At 44.9% G+C, this 23291-nt stretch overlaps 1 protein-coding gene across 1 annotated transcript; it reads right to left on the bottom strand.

Moving 5' to 3' along the window:
- On the bottom strand, window positions 1–22598 carry CRTAM (cytotoxic and regulatory T cell molecule). The gene is made up of 10 exons (XM_054587467.1): window positions 22553–22598; window positions 15961–16122; window positions 13703–13855; window positions 11838–11981; window positions 10699–10860; window positions 7659–7739; window positions 5746–5829; window positions 3837–3983; window positions 2165–2251; window positions 1–308 (listed from the first exon to the last, which is right to left on the bottom strand). The coding sequence occupies exons 1-10, from the start codon at window positions 22596–22598 to the stop codon at window positions 175–177; spliced, it is 1200 nt and encodes a 399-aa protein (XP_054443442.1). The 3' UTR covers window positions 1–174.
- Window positions 22599–23291: the final 693 nt, after the last annotated feature.

The following is a 23291-nucleotide window of genomic DNA, read 5'->3' as shown; positions in this document are numbered from 1 at the left end:
TTTAGGCCTCATCTTGCTGCCCTGAATCTGGGGCCGATGTCTGTGGAAGGACACCATCTTGTGCTGCAGTCAAGGCATGTTTTTCTGGCACAGCAATCGCGCTGCTTCCCACAGGCTGTCCACAGAGCGGACGATGTGGTTGCCCTGAAATCACGTTTTCTCTTGCGGGAGGCACTACACAGTGCTCTCTGGTATGTGAGCAGCATGCTGTCCATTTAATTTTGAATGCGGTGCGTTTTCCTTCCTTTTTGTTTTTGCTTCTGAGTACAGCTGTGTGATGTAGTCCATGCAGCTCCTAGAACGAGACGCTGAAAGAGAAACATGTTGAAGATGAAAATTTATTTTGAACAGCATCGCACCCCTTTATTTGAAACACTGCACATGGTATTTTTAGGCCTACATGTTAGTCTTAAAAATTGAATCTTAAATTCATGGATCTGAATGCATTGTTATAGTCTAACTTTTTTTTTTACAAGATTTTATTTGTTTATTTTTAGAGAGAGGGGAAGGGAGGGAGAAAAGGAGAGAGAGAAACATAATGTGAGAGAGAAACATCGATCGGTTGCCTTTCACACGCTCCCCTACAGGGACCAAATCCCCAGCCCCGGCGTGGCCCGGGCCTGACCGGGAATCTAAACGGGGACCCTTCGCCTTGCAGGACGATGCCCAGCAACCTGAGCCACACCAGTCAGGGCTATCGCCTAACCTTTCAAAAGTCTTTTGAAATAAAAAATATATTCACAAACTTGAAATAAAATATACAGACATTTCTGCTATAAAATAACATGGGTCGCTGGGGAACAGATACATTGTCTTCAGCAAAATTTCAAACTGTAAGTAGCAGGGCTTATGGGGAAAATCACACAGGGCTGGACCTCTCACAGCCTCTGCGACTCTCTCCACAGACTGAACGGTGCCAGGGGGCATCTCATAAAAGGCAAAACCTAATCTAGTTGAAATGCTGGGTCTGAGGCACGGAGAGCGGGGGAGGGTGAGGAGGGGGAGCGGAAATCAGAGCCCAGAGGAAAGGGAGCCTCCCCCAGGCCTCTGGATGGAGCTTTCTGAGGAGCAGGTGCTCACTGCAAATGTTCTTAAGGCTGAACTGCAAGGACTTCTGCTTGTTCGGCAGCTGCACTGAGGGCTGTCCTTTTCCTGCTAAAGGCTATGATTCTACTGTTTGGGTTGGCCTTGCCTAGGAAAATGGACCCGGGAAGCAACACAGCTCACACATTATGCTGACATCATTCTCCTGCTTGCCAGGCGAGTGTGGAGACATGGGCGACAACACGGCAAACGTGTGTGGCTCACACACATTTTCTCCTGCCGCCCTCAGGCCCCACACAGTCCATCCCGGGCCCCCTCCCTGCTGGTGCAGCCATCTCCTTCCGTTTCCCGCCCTGCCAGGTCAAAACAAGGCAGCAGTGCTGTGAAAGACATGTTTCCTACAAAAACCTCAATAAAACCCACAGAAACTAGCTGCGAAGCTCGTTGCATTTCTCACAGCTAACTTGCATGGAGGAAACAACATGGTTGGAAGGTATAAGATTATTCCTTTACATCCACGTCTGTCTGCTGGGTCTCTGTCGAGAATTCTCTCTTTCTCTCTCTCCCCTTTCCTGTTAGGCCCTTTAAAATTTTTTTCTTTACATAAAACTTTTCTTTCTTTCCCTGAGAAATTGCAATGAAGTCATCCCAAAACTGACACATTTCTGCTTGAGTTAGTTAAGCCTTACATTCATTTATTCAATATAAATTAATCAAACGCTTCCCTTGTGCCAAGCCCTGTGATAGGATCGGGGGTGCACAGAGAGTAAACCCGCCGATTTGCCACCTGAAGGTGTACTGTCGCAGCTAAACCGATACGCCCAAAATGACAGCGAGGCGTAGGGCTCCATGGGTAAGGACGAGTGTGGGCCACTCTGGGGCACGAGAGGACACCGTACAGAGCTGTGCCTGTGTGTCGGCGAGGCCTTGGGGGTGGCTTCCAAAGTCGTCGGCTACGCGAACTGAACTGCTCTTCTCATTGTTTAAGATGCGCCTCCTTAAGTTCTACAAGGCAGTCGACTTTCTAGAGCTAAAAATCAAACTTTGATTTTTACCCTCCCCCTTAAAGATAAATCAATGAAGCTTATTTTTCAAATCTCAGGTCACAAGGTTGACTTACTGTGTCCATTTTTCTCTTGGGATGATGTTTCTTCATTATTTGATCTTGATTTATAACTTTCTAGAGTATGTTCTGAAATTTCATTTTCTGCAAGAAAAAAAAATAATTCATTAATTTCAGGTGCCACAGATATCATCTATATGTAGAAATGTATGTATGAATAATATACCCTTGTTTTTATACAATAGTGGGCTTATCATTCCCCCTCCCATACCTCATGTCCTCATTCATTCAACAAATCATTTTTTCCTCTTTACTATGAGTCGTCCAGGCATGTGGGCATGTGCTAGGCAGTATAAGAATTGTGGACATCAAAGAACAGCAGTTAGAATCAAATAGTGTCCTCTGGAAAGGAACTATTTCAATAGCCCTTGAAGAACTCTGGGGATGAAGCATTAATGGGATGTCAGGAAACCACACTACAGCATTTCCTATTGTGCAGGTGCACCAAAAAGCCAGACCCTGTTTCTAAGTCTACTTATCATGAGAATATTAGTCCTTCTGAATATCTAGAGAGATTGATCTTAAACTCCGATAAGTAGTACTTTTAAAAGGATTAGAGCTATTCAAAGATGTAATGTTTTGCCTTGAGACATAATGAGTTCTCGGTCAGAGAGGTGTTGGAGCTATGTGACGCTGAGTCAGCACTGCCTAACAGCACTATAACGCAAGTCACACATGCAACCTTAACTTTCCTAGCAGCCATGCTCAAAGAGGAAGACGAAGCAGGTGAGATTAAGTTGGTAACACATTTCATTTAACTAGTAGACCCCATATATTATTATGAGATATATTATGTTCTTGTGTACGTGTGCGCATGTGTGTATGGAGTCTTCAGAACTGGGTGTGTGTATTATCCTTATGGGACATCTCAAGAGGGACCAGCCACGTTTCAGGTGCTCAGCAGCCATCCTGTGGCTGCTGACCACAGAGGGCTAAGTAACTGCTCGGAATTAAAGAGGGGACTTAATCCTGACACACGTTTATGGAACAAATTAAGTAGATGGGCTATTGTGGATAGCTTCGAAGGTCCCTTCTAGCTCTGATCAATGTTGAGTCTATGTATTTTAATAGGTATTTTCTATGCTAGTTACATATATTTTTGTATCTAATAACAACTTTTTAATCAGTATGCTTAGGAAAAAAATTACATATTATGGTTGAGGGAAGTCGAGTGCATCCTTTCAAAGTAAAAATTGGGCTGAAACAGCCCATTATGGTGGCCCTTTGATTGACCACTCCTAGAATTGGAACTTTGAGAGTAGGGGCCTGGTCTGTCTGTGGACAGACAGATCCCCAGGGCTTGGGAGAGTGCAGGGCTTGGAAGAACCACGGCTCAGGGAATGCGTATTGGGTAGATGGGTGGATGGGTGGGTGGATGGATGGACAAGCTCTCTATTTTGGATCCTTTTGTGAACAGAAGATTTTATGATATAACTCCAGTTCCTGGAGCTCCTCTAATTTCTCTTGGTCTTGCGCTCTCTCCCTGTAGCTCCTGGAGGTTCACATCCCTTGTCTACTGTAAAGCAAACAGCTGCTTATTTGAGTGGCAACACTGAGCAAATAGATTTGTGCATCATATAACGGAAAAGTTTTAGTGCACAGAATTTTCCTCTTTGCTCGCCAGCCGTTCTGCATCCTGTGGCCTCCATCTGGTTCTCTGCCTGCTCACCTTTCTTCCATACCATGTGTGCTTTCCGAAGCTTCATGATGAAGAGCTGGACGATGATGAAGAGTATGAAAAGGAGGATGGACACAAGAGAGAGCAGCAGTACGCCACTTTGCGTCTTCATCAATGCTTGAAACTGAGGGTTTGCGCCTATGAGGACAATGAAAAGAGTTTAGATAGTTTGAGGTGTTTTCTCTGCTCACTGAGGAGCATACCCGATACTTCCACAGTGCAGTGCAGGCGAACACACGGCCTGGATGAAGAGATGAAGAGGAGCTTTACCCTGAAGGTAAAGAAACCCATCCTATTCAGTCTCTGAAAACAAGACTACAAACAAAGCCATTTTGTGGGATGACTTGAAAAAGGTTTTCAAGTTATATAGATATTGAGTGTTATTTTTCATTTATGAAGAAAATGTGAGAATATTGACTTAAATTATAGTCAGGGGGTTCAAAACTATAAGGAGTAATTTTCTCTTTTTAGCAAAGTGTTGTTTAGCAAGAGAGGTTGTTAAGAAGTTTGAAAAACTATGCAAATAAAGTGAATATTTATTGATCGTGGCTAAGTTAAATGTGGTCTCACACAAAGGCTTTTGGAAATAGACTAGTCGAGCCCCTAACAGTCTTTCTGAACCCAGACTTCTGACGCCTTGGGCTCTGGCTTTGCTAACTGCCCTGGCTCCCTCACTTCAGCTTCACGCCCTCAGGGGGAGCCAGCCTGTGGGGGACATCAAGCTTGGAGCTGCAAATGGCACAATCCCTGTTATTTGGGAATAGTTCTCTCTATGAGTAAACAAAGAGATGAATGAAAACAAACAGAAGGTATCTATGCCAAATTTTAGACCCACGTGTGTTAATATAATAATGTGTTCAGGGATTCAGAGCAGGACAGGTTCCTGAGTTGGTCAGGAAAGTGTTCCGTGAAGATACCGACATTTAAAAAAGGGGTAAGAAGAGGACTGAAGAGGACTTTCTTTTCATTGGGGCCAGTTAGGATAAACGAGGGCAGGGCCATCAAAATGAGGTGACGTTTTCAGAAACAGGCGTTCTCGCCGGGACTTGAGAGACAGAACGGTGGAGGGGGCTGGTCGGGTGCACCTTAAGGGGGGTGTTAAGGCTCATGCTCTGCATCGTAGACTACGGGCAGCCACTGCGGTTTCCTGAACACAGGTGTAAAGAGTGCCACGGGATGTCTGGATGGTAAGGGGCTAAAAATGCACTACAAAAGGAGGCGCGGAAGTCACAGTTCCGCACGCCGGAGACGAGGAGGGTCTGGGTCAGGGCGGTGGCGCTGGGAGTGAGCAAAGCACCTGGAAGCAAAGACTCAGAAGTCCTTGGGGACTGACTGACCTCACGGCGTGTGCAGGCGCACACGTGCACAGGCAGCAGTGAAGGAGGACACCGAGGGGTGGGCCTGCTTTAGACAAGCTGGTTTTGTGGGAGAAGACGCTGTTCGGTTTTTAGCAATGTGGGATTTGAGGAGAAACAAAAAATTCAGCTAGAGATATGTAGGAAATGGAATGAAACAGGGACTAATGCTCAGGAGAATGTTCTGGAAATACAGGTAAGACATCTACTGCCTGACTGCAGCAGGCGTAATCTTAGGAATGGGTGCGCGCTTTAAGAATTCAGGAAACAACCAAGGACCAGCAAGTGCAGTCAGAAGCACATGTGTCTATAAGCAGCGAGAGGAGGAAGGGAAGTTTGCTCATGGACACAGAGAAGGAGGGGTCAGCAAAAGTCACAGGACCAGCAGAGCGTATCACAGAAGCCAGGGGGCAACGAAGTCATGGAGCGAGGGAGTGATTAACCAGCAGAAGGGCCGAGGGAAACAAGGACTGAAAAACACTACTGGACTTAGTAAGAGGTGGAACCCTCAAGTGTTTACTCTAAACGCGGAGGGGGACGCTCACCAGTGGTCAAGGCCGGTTGTGGAGTGGTTTGTTCTTCCTTTTCCTTGTCAGTCTCCGACGTCCCAAAATCTTCCATCACCGCGACTGAGGAGAAAGAAACAGGTGATCTGTACACACGACTGTGCATGCACCGTGTGTGTACACAGAGTCATCCACAGCAGCAAAGCAGCTTGGGAAACCAAACTAAGTGATCCTCACAAAACAACAAGGTCCTTTTGGAACTCCTGACTTCTTCCAAAATTAATTGTGAATGGTCTGGCTTACTTCCCTTATTTTTTAAGGCAAATGTTTATTGGACATTTACTCTCTTCCAGGCCTGAGCATTTGGTATATGTTATTTCTCACCACAGCTCTGGGCAAACAGTTTTGGAGAAGTTAAGCAAATTGTCCAAAGTCCTGCTGCCAACAGTGGCAGAGCCAGGAAACTCAGAGCCCGAAATTAAAGCCATCGTTTTACACTTCGCTCCGGAACCAAGCCTCTTAGAGAGAAGACCCTCGGGAGGCTTTGAGATAACAACCGAACAGTTAAGAAGGGCATCCCGAGCTTTAGGGAAGGAAGCCTACAGCCCGAAAGGCACGGAGCGATGATTTTTATGTTGAGGAGAAGGCTCAGCTGTCATTCAAACCTCTGCTTGTCCCCTCCCACCCTGCCCCAGGAGTGGGATGCACTGTGATGTTTTTGTTACATAAGAAAAATGATAAACATCACACAATTTTTTTCTCATTTTGTTGTTTTCCTCTATATTTTTTTCTGTTGCATGAAACCACCCATCTTCTATTGAAAATGGGCATTATTAGCAGAAATAAAATTGTAGAAATTAAAAGCTGAAAGGAATTTTAGAAATCATATTTTAAAAACCTGTGTTACATATGAAAAGGCAGAGCAGATAGCTGAGTTGTTTGGTGATGGTATAAGCCAATTTAAAGACAGCTAGAGTTTAAACATTTGTAAAATACTGGATTATTAAAGCAAGAAATGTGGCTGTTTCACTTCACAGTATTTTCAATTTCCATTGTCCTTCAAAAAAGCATATGGTACATATACCTATCAGTTTTTAAAAACTCCAAACATTTACTTTTAAATATTATTCAAGATAAAAAATGTTAAATGTGATCTGATACTCAGAACAAGGGACAAGGTAACGACATGAAAGCCCTTGTCCCACCGCGTCAGACTGTTGCCGAGACTGTGCCTGGACGGGGAGAAGGGCAGGCATTTCTGCCCCCTGCCGGGACCCACAGTGCGGCTGCCAGCGACGGGGGTGATTGCGCCCGCACTGCATTTTCTGAGTGCCGGCCGGTGCTGGGGACTGGGCTGGGTGAAATACAACTACAGATGAAATAGAGGATCGTTGTCCTGGGTTCACTGTCTGAAAAACTGGGATTATAATCTCGGCCTTCTAAATTGTTCTGCATTTATAGTTCAATGCTGTCATCAAAAGCTGCCTGAGTTCTCACAACCAAGTAACTGATGAAATTTCAAACATGAGTTTGTGACAAAAACATCAAGTCTCCAGGTCCTGCTTCTTTGCTCTTTGTTGATACAAAGTCTTTATTTTTTGTTTGGTTTCTTCTACATGGACAAAGAAAGAAACAAGTCTCCCCATCAGTGACTTCTACCTTGCCCTTTGCCACAGTGGAAACGGCAATGTCACCGTTGTGTGTGTGTGTGCGAGAGAGAGAGAGAGAGAGAGAGAGAGAGAGAGAGAGAGAGAGAGAGAGAGAGAGAGAGAGAGAACTGCTAATGAACCCCCTGATGGTTAACTGTGGCGCTTCTCGAGGTCACCACAAGGTGGAGGGAGTCCTGCACCGTCTTGGTACAAATTAAAAGTGTCTTTAAAACTTAGAATTGGAAAACTGGCTTCCCGAAGAGGCATGCTTTTTTAAAAAGTGTTGATGACGTCCACACTTACCGGTGCTCATGGACGGCCCGGGGTCTCGCAAGGACGCAGAGCTGTTCTCCAGGACGCCCGAAGCTGTCTTCTGAGCAGTCACTAGGAAAGGGGAAAGCCAACATTTTGCAACTACAGAGGAGAATGTGGCTCACACTGTGCTCAGTACAACAGGTTGGAGAGTGGACTTGGCTGCCACCCGCTCCTGGAAGTTTTGCAGAAACTTGCCAACTGCGCGCTCTGCGGCTCGGGCCGCCCTGGGAGCTTGTGCGCTGCTGCTGCGCGTGCGCGGAGCGGCCTGGCTTGGACGCACCGCTCTGGGACCGGGTGGCCCTCAGCCAACGGCTGTCACTGCCCCTCCTGCCCCAGCGGTCCGTCCCCTCACGTGCCTCGCTGCTCTAGCTGCCAGGTGGCTTTGCAGTCAGGCTCAGGCTGGGTTGAAATCCAGTGCTGTCACCTGCTTGCTGATGAGTTTGAACGAGATACCTAATCGCCCCAAAGCTCATTTATTTTTAATACCTGTAATATGAAGATACTAACAGCACTAACCTCTTGGAATTCTTTTTGTGAAAAATTAATGAGTTCATTCATACAACATGGTTAACACAATGCCTGTCTATTTACTAAGCACAATGCTTACTAAATGTTATTGGATGATAGAAAACAATCCTTGGAAATGTTTCCAAAGGTTGAGCTTAGCACAGAGGAGAGCAGCTTAGGAAAGACTTGCAACCAAGGAATCCATTGAAAGGTGCCTGCGCATTTGCAAATATTGATACTGATATGTGATAGGTGTGTAATGTTTTTATAAAATTGGTGAATACTTCTCAGCTTTTTCTTTAAATTGCTGTGGTTTTAAATTTATTGTCTTAAAATTTTTTTGAAAATATAAAAAAGCCTGAATTGCATGCAGGAGCTCTGAGAAAGGAAGAAGAACTAAGGAAACATTGGAGAAATAGTAAAATAGATGAGCTCTTCTAGAATAATGTACTCTATGTAAATTTAGATAATTATATATTTATGTACAAAACTGATTGTATGTAACTACATTATATATGCTGTTGGGTATATAATGTAGTTACATACAATCAGTTTTGCACATAAATATATAATTATCTATATTAAAATCCAACAGCATATATAATGTATGTATATGAGTATATATAAGCCATATATTGCATATTCAATATATTTTATAATATATATGTTATTTTAATGTTTTATACAAAAGTGTGCGTGTGTGCGTGTGTGTGTGTATCTCACTAGAGTTTGTATCTGCTCTGCTTCGCCCTCTGCGCTGACTCGGTGCACCCGCTCCGACTGCCGCTGTCATCGGGCGGATGCTGGAGCGTTGTGACGGATTTATCTTTCGAGTCGGTCAGGATGTCACAGTCCTCTGCTGTATCAGTTTAATGTCTACCAGCTACAACGACTATTTATAACCGCTAAATAGCAAAGATTTATTAATTTTATAAATGTTAAATAATATTAAAAATTTAGCTCCACAGTTGCTGAACTTTTTGTTTGTATTCCCTCTTCCAATAAGCAATAGGAAAGCAAGACCCCTGGTTTGAAACACGAAAGAGATGAAACCAATCACTGCGAAGACCGTGCCTCACGTCTCCTTTCTGGCCTCGCACGTGGCGCGTCAATCAATGTTCTTGGCTCTCTTATTTAACGACCTGCTTGTCCTTCAGACGCGCCAGATAAGTCAAGTCTCCTTTTCCTCTTGGTGACCCTGCCGTGTCCCCTGTGTGCCCCACGTGCCCCTCCTCGGGTGCGGGCGAGGCTGGGAGGCCTATACCCTAACAAGGCAGCGCCTTTCGCGTCAGATCGCAGCCTGGCCCGTCTCCGCGTTGTGAGCCCCTACCTGCAGCTGCCTCGGGAAGTGCCCGGGTCTCGGGGGGAGCGGAGCCGTGGAAAGCCCGCGGTAGAGATGGGGGACGACACAGGGCCCAGCAGAAGCTGCGCCTGCCGGCGTGGGGTTGCCAGGGTAATAATATGGGTGTGATGACTTACAGTTTTAATTTGAACATTTCACCTGAAATGTCACATGGTGTGCTTGAGTGTGATACTATGTTACAGAATTACATGCTTATGACTTTGTAATAAAAGGTTTTGTATTAAAAAAGGGGCGTTGTTTGTGCCAGACCCTGCATCACCAGAGCAGGGGAGCCCGAGGCAGAGCGGGGACTTCTGACCAGGGCAGCAGCAGCCCGGGCAGCCCAGCAGCGTCCCACGGTGAGGTGGACGGGCAGGTGCCTTTCACGGGCAGCTATTCCGTCTGACAGATGCTCTTCCAGCAAAGGCACCGCCATCCAACAGGCTCCCCCTTCACTGGCGTGAGAGGGGGTCCTGCACTTCGGGAAGTAGTGACAGATGTGGGGTTTGTGCTACTTACAGGACGCTTCTCAGCTCAAAAAGTTTTATGTAGTTTAAAAATGATTTCTTTCGCTTATGGTGAAGGAATCAGAGAACAGAGATTCTGAAAATGGAAGCAACTCCGCATTTAATACTTGATGTGTTGTTCATTTTTATTATTTTGTGTTTTGCTCAGAATATTAGCATGGTTAAACCATTGTAAAACCTTCAAAGCCGTTTTAACAAGCTATATCTAAAGAACAATGATGACCTAAGGTCACTGAGTGAGTGCTTTAGGTTAACATAAAATGATCGAGACAAGTTTAGTTAATATTATCTCCTTTTCAGCCAAATATAAAGATCACATGCTTCACATGATCTCTCCCCAAGCAAGACTACAATAAGACGATGTAAGGCCAAGTTCTGCTAGCTGCCACTCTCAAAAAGCAAGCATGACACCGTCTGCCCCTGACACTGGGCTCGGCGTTCTGAGCGACCAGGCTTTTTCTGAAGGCCGGAGCAGCAGCAAGCCTGCTGCCCGGCTGGAGGAATTTCAATCATTGAAAGAGTTTGCTATTAAGGAGAGTTTTGTTGACAGTAATCTCACTCTGAAAGACTTTCCCGCTCTATTTAATTTTGTGTGATAGTGTAATACTGAGGTAAATTAAAAATGAGTGTAGATGTCATCAGTTGTTCTTACCCAAATCTTCAAACCGGGAAGATGCTATCAGCCTCCGTCCTTGGAAACCCGGGTGTCGGACGATGCAGCCCACGGTGGAGTCTTTGCCATGTGCGTGGACTCTGAGTGTGCTGCTGCTGTTACACTTCTTCCCGTCAGCTTCAAACTGATGAGACGTTTCACCTGTGGGGCAATTTAGGGTGGTGCATGAGGTTGTGACTATTTGACGCTATGGGATGGGTTTGGTTCTTCAGAAACCAAGGGCCTTGACATCTTGGCAAACCTGTTAGATTTCTAACCTCATCCTGAGCACAGGCAGCTGCGTGGTATGTACCTGGCCCTTGTCACAAAGGGAAGCAGGCGAACAGTGTGGATGGGTTTCTATAAACCCTTCACGACTGAGACAACAATCCCAAGCTTGCAACAATATGCACGAGGGACAGCCTGACATTGTTGTGAAGTGCAAAGACACAGGTCACTCTGATTTAATAAATAAGGCAAATTAAAGGGAGATCTTTAATGTTGTAGATTTGACCCCGGATGAGAACCGGATCTGGATTTTAGATGTTTTCTGTCTAAACTCCATTTGACCTTTGGTTTCCTTAACAACAAAGGATTCCTCCCAGCTCCAAGGACCAATGATTATGTAAAATCAAGTGTAACGTTTATTAAAATATGAACAAATTATAGTTTCCACACATAACAAATTATCTGCTTCAAACAAAATGTTTAGATTCTTTGTTACCATAATATTTGTATTTGTCATTGAGGGTATGACACAGTGCTGCACTCTATAAGAAACATCATGTATTAAGTTAAATGTATTTTCAATTTTAAGCCTACTAAAAAGTTGATGCTCAGAGTTAATGGCTCTATTTTATCTTTCATTTCATAAAATTTTGTCAGGTTTTAAAGGTAATAAAATAAATATTACATTTTAGATTTCTACTTTGTTTTAAGTGAAACAAGTAATCATGTTATTTGAGATTAGCCTTTCAAGATTGAGAAGTAATACTGATTGGCCATAAGAATAATTTGTCTGGAAAAGAACTGATGGATTATTGAATGGCATTGTCTGCCACCAGAGGGTGCCAGAACATTGAAAAATCCTCTGGAAATTGAGGAAGGAACACGAAGGAGAGAGCCCTTTCTCCACTTACCATAGAGCTCCACGCCGTTGCCCAAGAGCCAGGTTATCTGAGGAGGGGGCTTGCTTCTCGTGGTGGCGCACCTAAGGATAACATGTTCTTCTCCGCTTTGCGTTCTGATGACTGAAGCTTCCAGGCTCGACTTGAAAGGAGTTGCTAGGGGGGGAAAATGGATTTTTTTGTGCTTACTACGTTGGTTTACGTATCCCAGCAAAGCACAAAGCCTAATAATCTGCAGGGGCCATTGCAGGGAATGGTCTAAATCACAAGCCTGTTTTTCACTTCACCTTTCCCAGAACCCAGCTGAAGGGCTGTTCGGTGCCTGTGAAGCTACTTCAGCTATAGTGAGAACGTTTGTTACCCAGTGTGCGATTAGTCCCTGAAAATTCCCAAACTGTTACAAAGCACTTTTTACATTTGATATATGACTATATTTCATTGGTTGAACACTAGGTAAGGAATAGGGACCTGAATTCTAGCTCCACCTTTGTCACCAACCAATTGTAGGAACTTGGTTTAGTTCCCCTATTTCTTGGTTTATTGCTTTCTTTGTCTGACATGAAGAAATTGGCTTATGAGTTTATCAGCTCTAAACCTTGTGAGTCTATGATTCACTTCGAGGGAAGTTACTTCTGTCTTCTCCCAACATCAAAACTCCATCTGTCGTATAAAAGAGTTGATCATTGATCAAAGGGGTCATTGATCCCTTTTTCTCCTACTCTTGTGTTGGAAATACTTTTTAGTTAGACTTCTTGCTCCTCCCCATTCTCCTTCACACTGCGGTCCAGACCTGCACCCTCCCACATTTCTGCACAAATCCACCTGCTGTGGAGACATTGTAAAGCAGGCTCCACGCGTGCACTAGATGTGTCAAATGCTGGCGATATGAACATGGAAAAAGCAAAAGCCTGTTAAAGAACTAGGAGCCTGGTGATAGACTTGGCCCCTGAAGTGTTCATTAAAAGCCCGTGTGCTGAAGTGCAGTGAGGGAGGCATGCGCGTGCATGGGTGTTGCGGTCGCCCGGAAGGGCACACAGCCAGCCTGGGCCTGAGTGCCGGCAGGGGAGGCCGGGGGTCGGGCAAAGACAGCCCCTGGGCTGAGTGACGCTGGTTCTCAACCACCTCCCGGGCCCACGCCTTTCCTGACACTTGGTCACCGTGTCATTACTTTGTGGAAGGCACCACATTGTACTACGATAGGAGAAATTTAAGGAACTCCTGTGTGTGGTATGTGGAATTATGTTTTTAAGTGAGCCGTTCTGCCACAAAAAGCAAAAATGTAAAGATAGTAAGACTTGAGCAGAGGCAAACTGACCGTATATACAGAACCTAGCAAGTTCCAGCCAATCAGGAGGCTGCCACCCCCTCCCCTTGTCTCCCGCCCCACCCCCACTCCCAAAGGAGGAGAGGAAATTGCTTGGGCAGAGGATGTGAGCTTACTGTCCAGCACAGTTACATGTGAATTCCTCTGCCTTAGGGTGTGCTGCCATAATGTCCTACCTTATTGACACGCATGCTCGGCCTCCCTAAACTAGTGTGCGACCTCCTGATGGTCAGAGGGTGGGCAGAGGTGGCGCCGCCGTCCCCTCGATTCTCCAGGGCCAACGCGGTGCTGGCACGTAGGCCCGGGGCATCAAATAGTAATTCTCTCTTCTCAGTTCCTCAGAGAGAATATTTACTTGATGCCTAAGATGAATTTCACGAATTCACGTTTTAATCTAGGGCTTGCGACTCAAAGTGCTCCTCTCTGTTTCCTTTCAACAGAAGATGGCAGAGGTGCCCAGGTACTAGCTTGATGGAGGTCACATTTTTAAACTAAAATGTCAAGTGTAACATGCGACCTCAGGCTGCGGCTGTGCCGGCGTCGAGGCCCTTACCCAGCACAGTCACCTTCACTTCCTTTGTTCTCACGGCGTTGCCGTACTGCAAACACTTGTACACGCCTTCATCCTGCGGGGTCGCGTTCTGCAGGCTGATGGAGAGCTGGTTGGTGGAGTAATGAAGAAGCTGGTATTTGGTACTTTTTAAAGCTGTAGGGGGCGGAGGGAAGAGTTGTTATGAAAAAAGGCATCGGATGAACGCAGACTCTCAGCGGAGCGATTACTCTCAGGGACGGCTCTTGAATTCCACCTGCTAAAGGACACAGGGCACACCTTACACTGAGTTCACTTACTAAGTGCAGTTCGCTTACTAAGCACAGAAATGAAATATTTTGATGCTGGTTTCTGTGAAATAAACAATTTGCTTCATTTGTGTTTGTAGGAAATTAAGCATACTATGCTGGGGGAGGGTTCAGGTTGCAGGACAATTTTAAAGAATTTATTTTTACATTATGAAAAATGCCCCTCTATGGTTTACTTTTTTTGAAATCTGATTTATTTGATGTTGTCTTGTCAGAATGAATGTAAAGAATGGAATATAAATGCATTGATATTCATTGCTCCAGCTGGTGCTTTTTATTTCTAATTTTTAAAAGTTCATTATTATTTGAAGTTCTCCCAAGATTATGACTTAGTCTTTCCAGGTATTAGCCAATGGGGGATTTAAAAAAAAAAGAAAGAAAAAAGGCAAGCTCCGGCCAATAGCAAGTGTTCCTCTTGATTCTCTATTAACCTGGGAAGTTCATCTCAAGTCAAAGGTCCCTTAGCTAATCCTCCCATCTTCTCTCCCTCCATTCCTTCCTTTTTTTCTTTTCTGTTAAGATTTACAATATGAGCAAGCCTAAAATAGTTAAAACCTTGAATGGCTGATCAAGGAAGGCTGTTTCTCGTCTGGAACCACGGTTGTGTGTCCCAATGTGACATGAGCTAGAATTGCGGAAATCTGGGCGGCAGCACCGCTGACCTCGGGGTCCGTGCCTCCTGGCTGCGGGCGCTGCTCGGCGCGCTCTAAGGTGTCCAACGCGTTCCTGGCCTCTCCGCTCGCTGGGCGGCGCCGGACCCCGCCTCCCCTCCGCTGCTCTCCAGCTACAGCCAGAGTCACCCTCGGCCGGAACCACTGAGCCAGGTCCAGGCATTCGGCTATGGACACTTGATCATGTCCATCTCCTTTTAAAGTTTAAAAAAAAACCCAAACAAAACAAAACAACAGAAAGCATTATATAACAGAATGCTTTCTCCTTAAAGGTTTTCTGTGAGAACTGTTAACAATTAGTATCGATTGTACTTTATTGTGATCTAGTATTAATAGTTAATTTAGCTTGAAATAATTATATTTAGTTATTTTACATGTAACATAGCAATACCTAATAACGTTTTCAAAACATTTTACATTTTCTAGAGACTCTGCTTTTTAAATGCAAGATGAAATTTGCTGTTTTGAAGACTTTCCAAGTATGTGGCAGTCAGACATACTCAATGGAGAAATAAAATGATCTCATTATGCAGGGGAGGGTGTAATAAAATCCTGCTCAAAGCGATGAGTTAAACAGACTTTTAAGAACCGTGCAAGGAAAAAAAAAAAAACCAAAACCAACAAAAGTAGCTACGCGGGGGTAATGGGTGTTAACTAAACTTTTTGAGGTAGTCATGTTGAATACATACATATATCCATTCCTTATGGTGTGCATTTAATGTTATGTGTCAATAAGATCTCAGTAGAACCGAGGAGAAAGGCTCCCTTCCCACCTGGTAAGGGAAGGCGCGTCCGTGGGGCGAGGGGCCGGCCTTCCCTCGCAGGGCGCCGAGGGCTGCGCAGCGCCCTGGGTTTAGCGCAGGCCTCGTGGACAGAAAGCAGCGGGCGCGTGGCGGTGGGGCTAGGGGTGGGGGTGGGGGTGGGGGTGGGGCTGCGTGCGCGCACAGGGCCGTCAGGGGCCACCCGCCACCACTCGCCGCTTCACGGTCACCGGGACTCAGGAAGCGACCTGCGGGCACGGTGGGGGCGAGACGGAGGCACGAAAAAGTGCCTTGTAATGGGAGCCCCCTTCCCTTTCAGGCCTCCCTTCCAAAGAAGGGGCCGGCGGCGAAGTAACAGGGGCGGGGCGTCGGGGGGCAGGGAGTCAAGTGCGCCGGTCGGTGGGGCCGAGCACCCCCCACCCCCGCTCGGGTGACTCATGCCGGCTTGGAGTCCCCCCGCTGGCCGGTCTGGAAACCCCTCGGGCCGAGGCCCAGGGGCAGCGCGCTTCGCCCTCACTCACCAGGACGCTCGTTCAGAAAGATGGTGAACCCCGACGGGGCTACCCACTGCAGCGCCTCGGTGCCGGCCCGCGCGCCCGCGCAGCGCAGCGCCGCCGCCTGCCCTTCCTCCACCGTCACCGTCTCCGTCTCCGTCGGCTCCGTCGGCTCCGGGACGACCGCCTCTGCGGGGAACAGCGGGGCGGTCAGCGGGCCCGGCCCCCGCCCCTGCCCGCCCCCAGCGAGCGGAGGCAGGGCCGTGCCTGCCCCCGCCGCGGTCACTGATTCCAGCGCGTACCGCGTGTTTCTTAAGCAAACAAGACAGGAGCCGACACCGAGCAGCGCGAGGCGCGTGGGAGCCGCGGAGGCGGCGTGGAGGGGTCTTGAGGGGAGGAAGGGGGTGTTGAAGAACGTCCCTGGGCACTTGCTCTGTCATATGCCGGGACCCTTGTCAGGTCCTGTTACCTGCATTTAACTCTCCAACTGACCCTACCTACAAAGGAAGAATTATTTGGCTCAAGTCTGCTGGTGAGGGCCGAGAAGCTCAAGGTCACACAGGTCTTGGAGCCGGGGTCTGTGTCCAGGCCTGTGGGCTACGAAGTCCATGCCCTTGTAACTTGGTTGGACTCGAAGTGATGACACCCCCCGGAACCTGAGCCTTTCTGGCCTTGGTTAATAAAACGAGCGCCTTGTGCCTCCAAGTACAAGTCTAGGTGCCTAAGACAGAGCGTCACAGTCACGGGCTCTCGGGAACCACGGCGCTGCCCTTCGGAGGGGCTGCCGCCCACAGGGAGGGCGTTCTCGGTCCCTCCCAGCCTGCAGTCCACCGCAGCACTTTCTCCAGGCAAACGTGCAAGTCACAGTCCCCAGAGGAGGGTAAACAACTGATTTTAAGTAGTTGCAAGTTCATTTCCCCAAAAAGGATAGCGATAAAAAATTAAATTGGCCCATTTATTATTTCTTCAAGTTTCAATTAAAAAAAATTATTTTCTGAGGTCGACAATTCTTATCCATGAAAGTGCAGAACGCTTCCATAAACATGGGAATACTATGGGGTTAGAAATTGTGAATAACAAATATGATGAGTTTTACTGCATTATTTTACATATTAAAAAAAGAAAGAAATGAAAAGGGAGTTATTTGTTTGTGATAAATTTCAAGTATTAGGAAAAGTACTTTTGGAAAGCTCTGGAGATTAATAGCAGACTTTTTAGGTTGTTTCACTCTTAGGTCATTGATTTCAATCCAGCCTCTGGCAACAATAACTCAATTACTGTATTGTATTCATTCTGACTTTCCTGGGAAAACAGTTTGCCTAAGTCCTAACGGAAAAATACTCTTATCATCAGCCAATACTATAAATGAACAACAAACGGTCAATAAAAGAGTTTGTTTTCTCAAAAAAGCATTGAGGCATAGGGCCAGAATTCTGCTTAGGTTGGGTCATTTAGAAATATTCTAATCTGTAAAATCAACCCATAATGGAGTAGTAAGAATAGTAGCAGAGAAGTTTTAAAATGAGAAGAATTTTTTTGTACGATTCAACAGCTTCTGAGTCTAGAATTGGAATCTAGAACTAAGTTCCATCATTTCCATAACCATTTCATTGTAGTTCTTGCTTTGCTCTCTAACTCCTGTGCATTATCTTGCTTCCCACAACAGACTGAAGTTTCTAGAGGGCAGTGAGTATGCTTTATATTTCTCTAAAATTCATCCCTTACAGAAACTGTCACAGTGTGAGCCTGAAAAGTAATGGTTTGATGTCAGTTGTCATGATGGCACTATAAACCTTTGCTCTCCTGCAGTTAATAAGAATACTGAGAGTCAGGAGGGAAGTTACTACATTGAATCAATAATTGAATAAAAACTAGAACTAATCAACGTGCCCTGATTTCATCCTTTGGGTCAGAAGTTGATACTTGGAAATTTTGCCAATGTTCTTTCCTTTGGTAAAATGCTTGTCTAGACAGGAAGCCTGCCTTTGGGGACATGGGCGTGACAAGGCTTATGCGCCGCCTGTTTATGAATAAATTCCTCTCATTTTAAAGATGTGTATCTTTACAATCCTCAGATGTATAAAGATATCATTGTCTTTTTCTTGGGATGCATGCTTATGAATTACACCGTGTCATCTAATTCTTCCAATGTCTTAAAAATTGTGATGAACTGTGGTATGTATGGCTTTTTAGCATGTGCTAAATAATTGTGCCTCCTAAGATTGGCATTTGCTCTTGCTGCTGTTCTTCAGCATCAGGCTCTGGCCGGGCTGACCACATTGCAGATGCCTGAGGTTAGAGAGAGGGGCTGTGCATGAGGCAGAAAATTCGTTTTCTTTCTGCTTTGCTCCAAGCCTTGCTTCTGGGTGTACAAGCCTATTCACCTGGCAGAGTTATCTTGTAGACCCTGTGTCTGGTTGAGACACAGGTAATCACTGTGGAAAGGAAGACGAGCCTGCATGAGAAGCCACTGACCCGCGTGGCTGCAGCTGCAGTGCTTGAAAATAATGCTCAGCGTGTCCAGGGGATGTCAAAGGGTGAAAGGCGAGAGCTGCACCTAAGTTTTGACGGCACACCTAAATAAAAGTTCCCCGTGGTCCTCTCACTGACATTGAAAACTAAACTGGCACTCATCTTTCAAATTGTTTTTCACCTAAGTTTGGAGTCAAATTTTTACCTTCTTCTTCAGAGGGATGGGGTGCGGGGCATCCTCTCTGCCCACCACATCCTCCCTGCAGGCTGTAAAAACACGTACACCTTATTCACCCTTCCTTCCGTAGACCCGAGAGCTGTGCCTGCCTCTTCGTGGTCCCCAGCTGAGCTTCACAGTTCCCGCCCACAGAGTCGCTCTGCGTGGCTCCGCAGTGCTGGGCAAGCGGAGCTCAGCAGTGAGTGACTGTGTAGCCTCTGTTGGAAGGTCAGCTCACTAAGTGGGGCTATTGATTTCGGGGCTCGGTTGCTACTCCACGACTGGATTCATCCATCCATGCATGCCATGTGTGATGAGGGTGCTCATGGAGTCTATGAGGGCTGTGGACTGTGAGTGCTTTGCGCATATGGAACCTGCGATCTTCAGCACTCCCCGCCCCTCCCCCCATTAACTAATTGTCCTAACAATGGAGTGGCTTCACACCAAAGCACATGCGGCCAATCCTCAGGCCACAGGGCAAGCAGCCATCACAGCCATGTACACATAAGTAAAACCTAGGCATTTCTAACGATTCCTTGGTTTTTCCCAAGGTTTGGGGAGTTGCAGTGTATGGTCTCCACCTCTACTGTAGGTCCTCACAGGAGACTGAAAAAAGTATTCTTTCTTTTTTCTTTAGTCACTTAAATTTGTATATGATAAATTTAAAAGCTCCAGTAAAGAGCCTGTCCTGCAGGACCCTACACTGGCCACATACAGTTGGAATGCATTACTTCTCTGCTCCTTGTGTTATATGCACACCTGACACAGAGAGACACCTGCCTCATTCCAACCTTTCCTTGTGTCTATGGATGTCATCACCAGCCACTGTACACTGGGTATCTGAGAGTCACCTTCTCTCTCCAAGCCACCTCTTTAATCAATTTATTCCTCTTAAAAAAAAATTACTCTTGCTGCCTTAGTTGAGTCCTCCATTGTTGCTCGCCTTCCTGGACCATGGCAATAACTTCCTTTTAGTCTCCACTCCCTCTAAGTTATCATATTCACCTGCTTCTAGAATTACCTTTTCAAAACATAAATTTGATTGTGTGTGTGTTCCTTTATTAGACTATTTGTTAAGGCTCCCATTGATTATAAGAATCAGACCAAAATTTCAGGCTGTCTTCTCCTCCAGTATCATTTGCTTATTCTCCTATTCAGACATTCCATGCAAATGGTCATTCACTGTTTCCAGAAAGTTCCAGGCACTTTGCTTTGGTCCATGCTGTTCTCTTGGCCCAGACGCCTTGCTTATCTCCTTCAAGACTCAACTCCCGTCGCCCACCTTCTATCACACCTCCCCAGAGGAGTCCTTGGGCTGCGTCCTCTGGGCAGTGACTCACCCACTCTCCCCTCCAGACCCCCGAAGGCTTCGAGGAGATTTCTATTATAGCACTTAGTACAGTGCTTTATAATTATTTGGTTACAGATTAATGGCTAAAAATGAGTAACTGTACAATGTATATATTCAGTAATAAGATGCTAACTTTGTCATTGTTATATTAAGTAATGAAGACTAGTGCTAAGTTAATTCTCTAAGCTGACAATGAGTTAAGTCTCAAACCAGAGCCTTATTTACATGACTATTATAAGGTAGCAGGCAATATGTGCTTCTATCAGAACGTTACAAAAAAGAAGAATTATTATTTCTAGATAGAATTAATACACAAAATTACAAATATGAAAATGAATCTTTGTCAAAATCAAATTATTTCCAGTACAACTTTAAAGAAATTGTCTCAAATATGTGTCAACAAACATGTGATTTCTTCCTTGTCCAAAGAAGAATCTACAAGAACCTGCTCAATTTACAACTGGTCTTTCTGTTTCCTGTACCCTACTGTCCACTGAACAACTAGAATAGAGGGTGCAAATTAGTGGATTTTCATCATCCACGATGTAGGTCAATGGGATTAATTTTGAAAAAGCTTTTCATTCTTACTGTGTTTTAGCTATCCTAGTAGATATTTATGCCAATGGTAGCCTTGAAAAGAGTGTAGGCTACAAGGTCATGGGATTTTCTGGTTTATAAATTTTTGGCAGCCTTAGAAGTTGCACAGTAGAAGAAGGTAGAGTGATCTTCCCATAATTCTATTAGCCAAAAGCAGCGGATGATTTACTGCAGTGCCAGAATTGATGATGTGTTGCCTTTTAACCAACAAGAAAGCAACATGGTCTGCTCCTTTCTCATTTGGGGCTCTGATGGGCCCAGGCGAGGTCAGGGCGGAGTGGGCAATCCCTGCTCCGGCACCGAGGCGACCGGGTGCCCTCGGGGCGGCCCTCAGGGTGCCCTTTCACACTGGGATCTTTCAATAATGAATCTTCCAAGTCCTGTAAGTCAGTGCCTTTCAAACTTGTGATCCACGTTAAGAAACACGTTTTCTGTCACAACCCAGTGTGCGCACACACACACTCACAACTTCATGAGAAAATACTTTTACTGTGTGCTTTGTGGGCTGATATTTATATTGTTACTTACTATTTGTGGAGACATAAGCAGGTATCTAACTTCTTTAACCTCAAATTTTCTCATATGTAAATTAGAGATATTAATACCTACCTTTGTATCATTGCTAAAATTCAATGTAATGAACAAAAAGTACCCAGCGCTATGTACTACATAATAGATATATTTCTGTTTTCTTTATAAATAACATTTGATTATATTTCTAAAAAAAACCTGCCTTTGGTCTACCATTAAACATGGTTATTGCTGTTTCTATTTAAAAACTTGTTTTTGTGAGGTATTTTGATGAAACAATAACTTGAATCCTGGAAAAGTTAAGGTCAGTTGAAGGCTTTACACTTTAGAATAATTGAAAGCATTCTAAAGCTGTCAAAATTTATTTTTTTCCAAATAGTAGCTGTTCTTTAAGCCACTTGTTAAAGAAACTAATGTTATTTATTACCAAAATTGAATACTTATCACACGTTTTAGGGTACAGGGATGAAACCACAAGGCACAAATTGAAGTGTAGAAAATAAAAAATTGAAGTACTATGTAAAATAGGAAATCTGGTTTTTAAATAATATCTTTCTGATGAAATTCTATGGTGATGCAGATTTAGAAGGTTAGGTGCATTGCCTGAAACAACTCCAGGCTCAGTACTGGGAAACGCGCACACACGCGCACACGCACAAACAACAGGCAAGCCATCCATTGTGTGGTTTCCTCTGCCGAGTCGGAGTTGCGATCAGATCTCCAGGGACACCTGTACCCCTGCCCCCGCTTTTGGGTAGGAATGATTTCACCTGTGCTCTGAAGGTAACTGAGCCTTTCTTTAATCTCCATATTGCTACTTCAGTATTAAAAAACCAAAAATAAAATTTGAAAATTATAATAAAATGTATAGCTGACTGTTAAGAAATAAGCACAAGGTTTAGTTTGGCTCCTTATTACCTTTAAACTAATTAAGAGCTGTTTGGCATTTGGTCACTTTCAAAGTGCTTTCATGCTTGAAATTTGACTCATAACAATCCAGGGAGTTTCGTGGATCAAACATTGTTATCACCTTAATTTCAAGATGGAGAGACTGAGTTTCAGATAAATTACATTTTTTGGTTAAGACTTAAGACTTATACAGAGCAAGGAAATTTTTAAAATCCCAAACTAATGCTCTTTCAACTGGTACACTCTTAAAAGATCCAGAAAGCTTGTCACATTTTTCCATAATATAGACCCCACAGAGATGCACACTGCAATGCTCCTTTGTATACTCTTTGCTAATTGAACAAGAGATTAAACAAATGCAGTAACATCCCTCAGATGTGTAAATTTGGTGTGACTTGGAATGTATTAGGAGTGTAAATGAAACCAAATTTACCTGGTTGTCCTCTGTAATAGGTCCTCTGAAAATGCAGTTGATTGACTGGTAGATTTGACAAAACAGTAGGTCAACTGAGCAGCAAAAAACATGAGCTCGGAGTGCTTACCTTGTAAGGGTAACCAAATCAGCAAGCTGCAGACTCTCCACCACATTCTGCGCCGTGCCGCTGTCACGCTTTGTCAACTTCCTCTAGACTCTGAGGCAAACGGGGCAAAGTGGTCTCTTTTGAAGGGGGAGAGGCAGAGGCTCTGTGACCTCATGTGTCTCAGCTCCTCCACCTACTCTGGAAGGCCCCTTCGTTCTTAGCTGCCCCCAAAACACCTCCCGGTGGAACATTTCGTGGACCACATGTGTCATCTGCGTTGTGGAGAAGTGTGAGTGATGTGTTGGTAGCACACATCATTCTATTACCCGTGGGCAGTACTCGTAAGCCATGTAGTTGCAAGGCTTCGGGGGAGTGGTGTGGGAGAGAGATTAAAACATCCCTGTGAAGCAATGCCGCCTCATTTTTACTTTTCTAGTTTATTAAATAATTATGATCAGACAAGTTTTGCTGAAACCTTGGGAATATTTTATATTTCTAATTCTGGCAACAATTTATAACGATGGCCAGAATTCATCCTAGATCAGAATTCATTCATTTACATATTTGCTCATTAAAAAAAAAATCTGTACATCTTCCCATGCATGATCTACCCATCACACATCCATCTATCCTTTGATCTGTTCAGCCATCTAGCACACATTATTTTAAGATAGAATCAGACACAACAGATAAATCCTTGTTTTTAGGAGAATGTGATCTAGTGGGAGTGATAATATACAGATGAACAATTTTGGTATTT

This window comes from Pteronotus mesoamericanus, unplaced genomic scaffold (assembly GCF_021234165.1).
Source record: "Pteronotus mesoamericanus isolate MK-2021 breed Mesoamerican mustached bat unplaced genomic scaffold, CSHL_Meso_final contig_123, whole genome shotgun sequence".
In the NCBI taxonomy this organism is placed as follows: Eukaryota; Metazoa; Chordata; class Mammalia; order Chiroptera; family Mormoopidae; genus Pteronotus; species Pteronotus mesoamericanus.
Note: the sequence above shows the minus strand (reverse complement) of the source record. Positions and strands in the feature narration are given on the sequence as shown.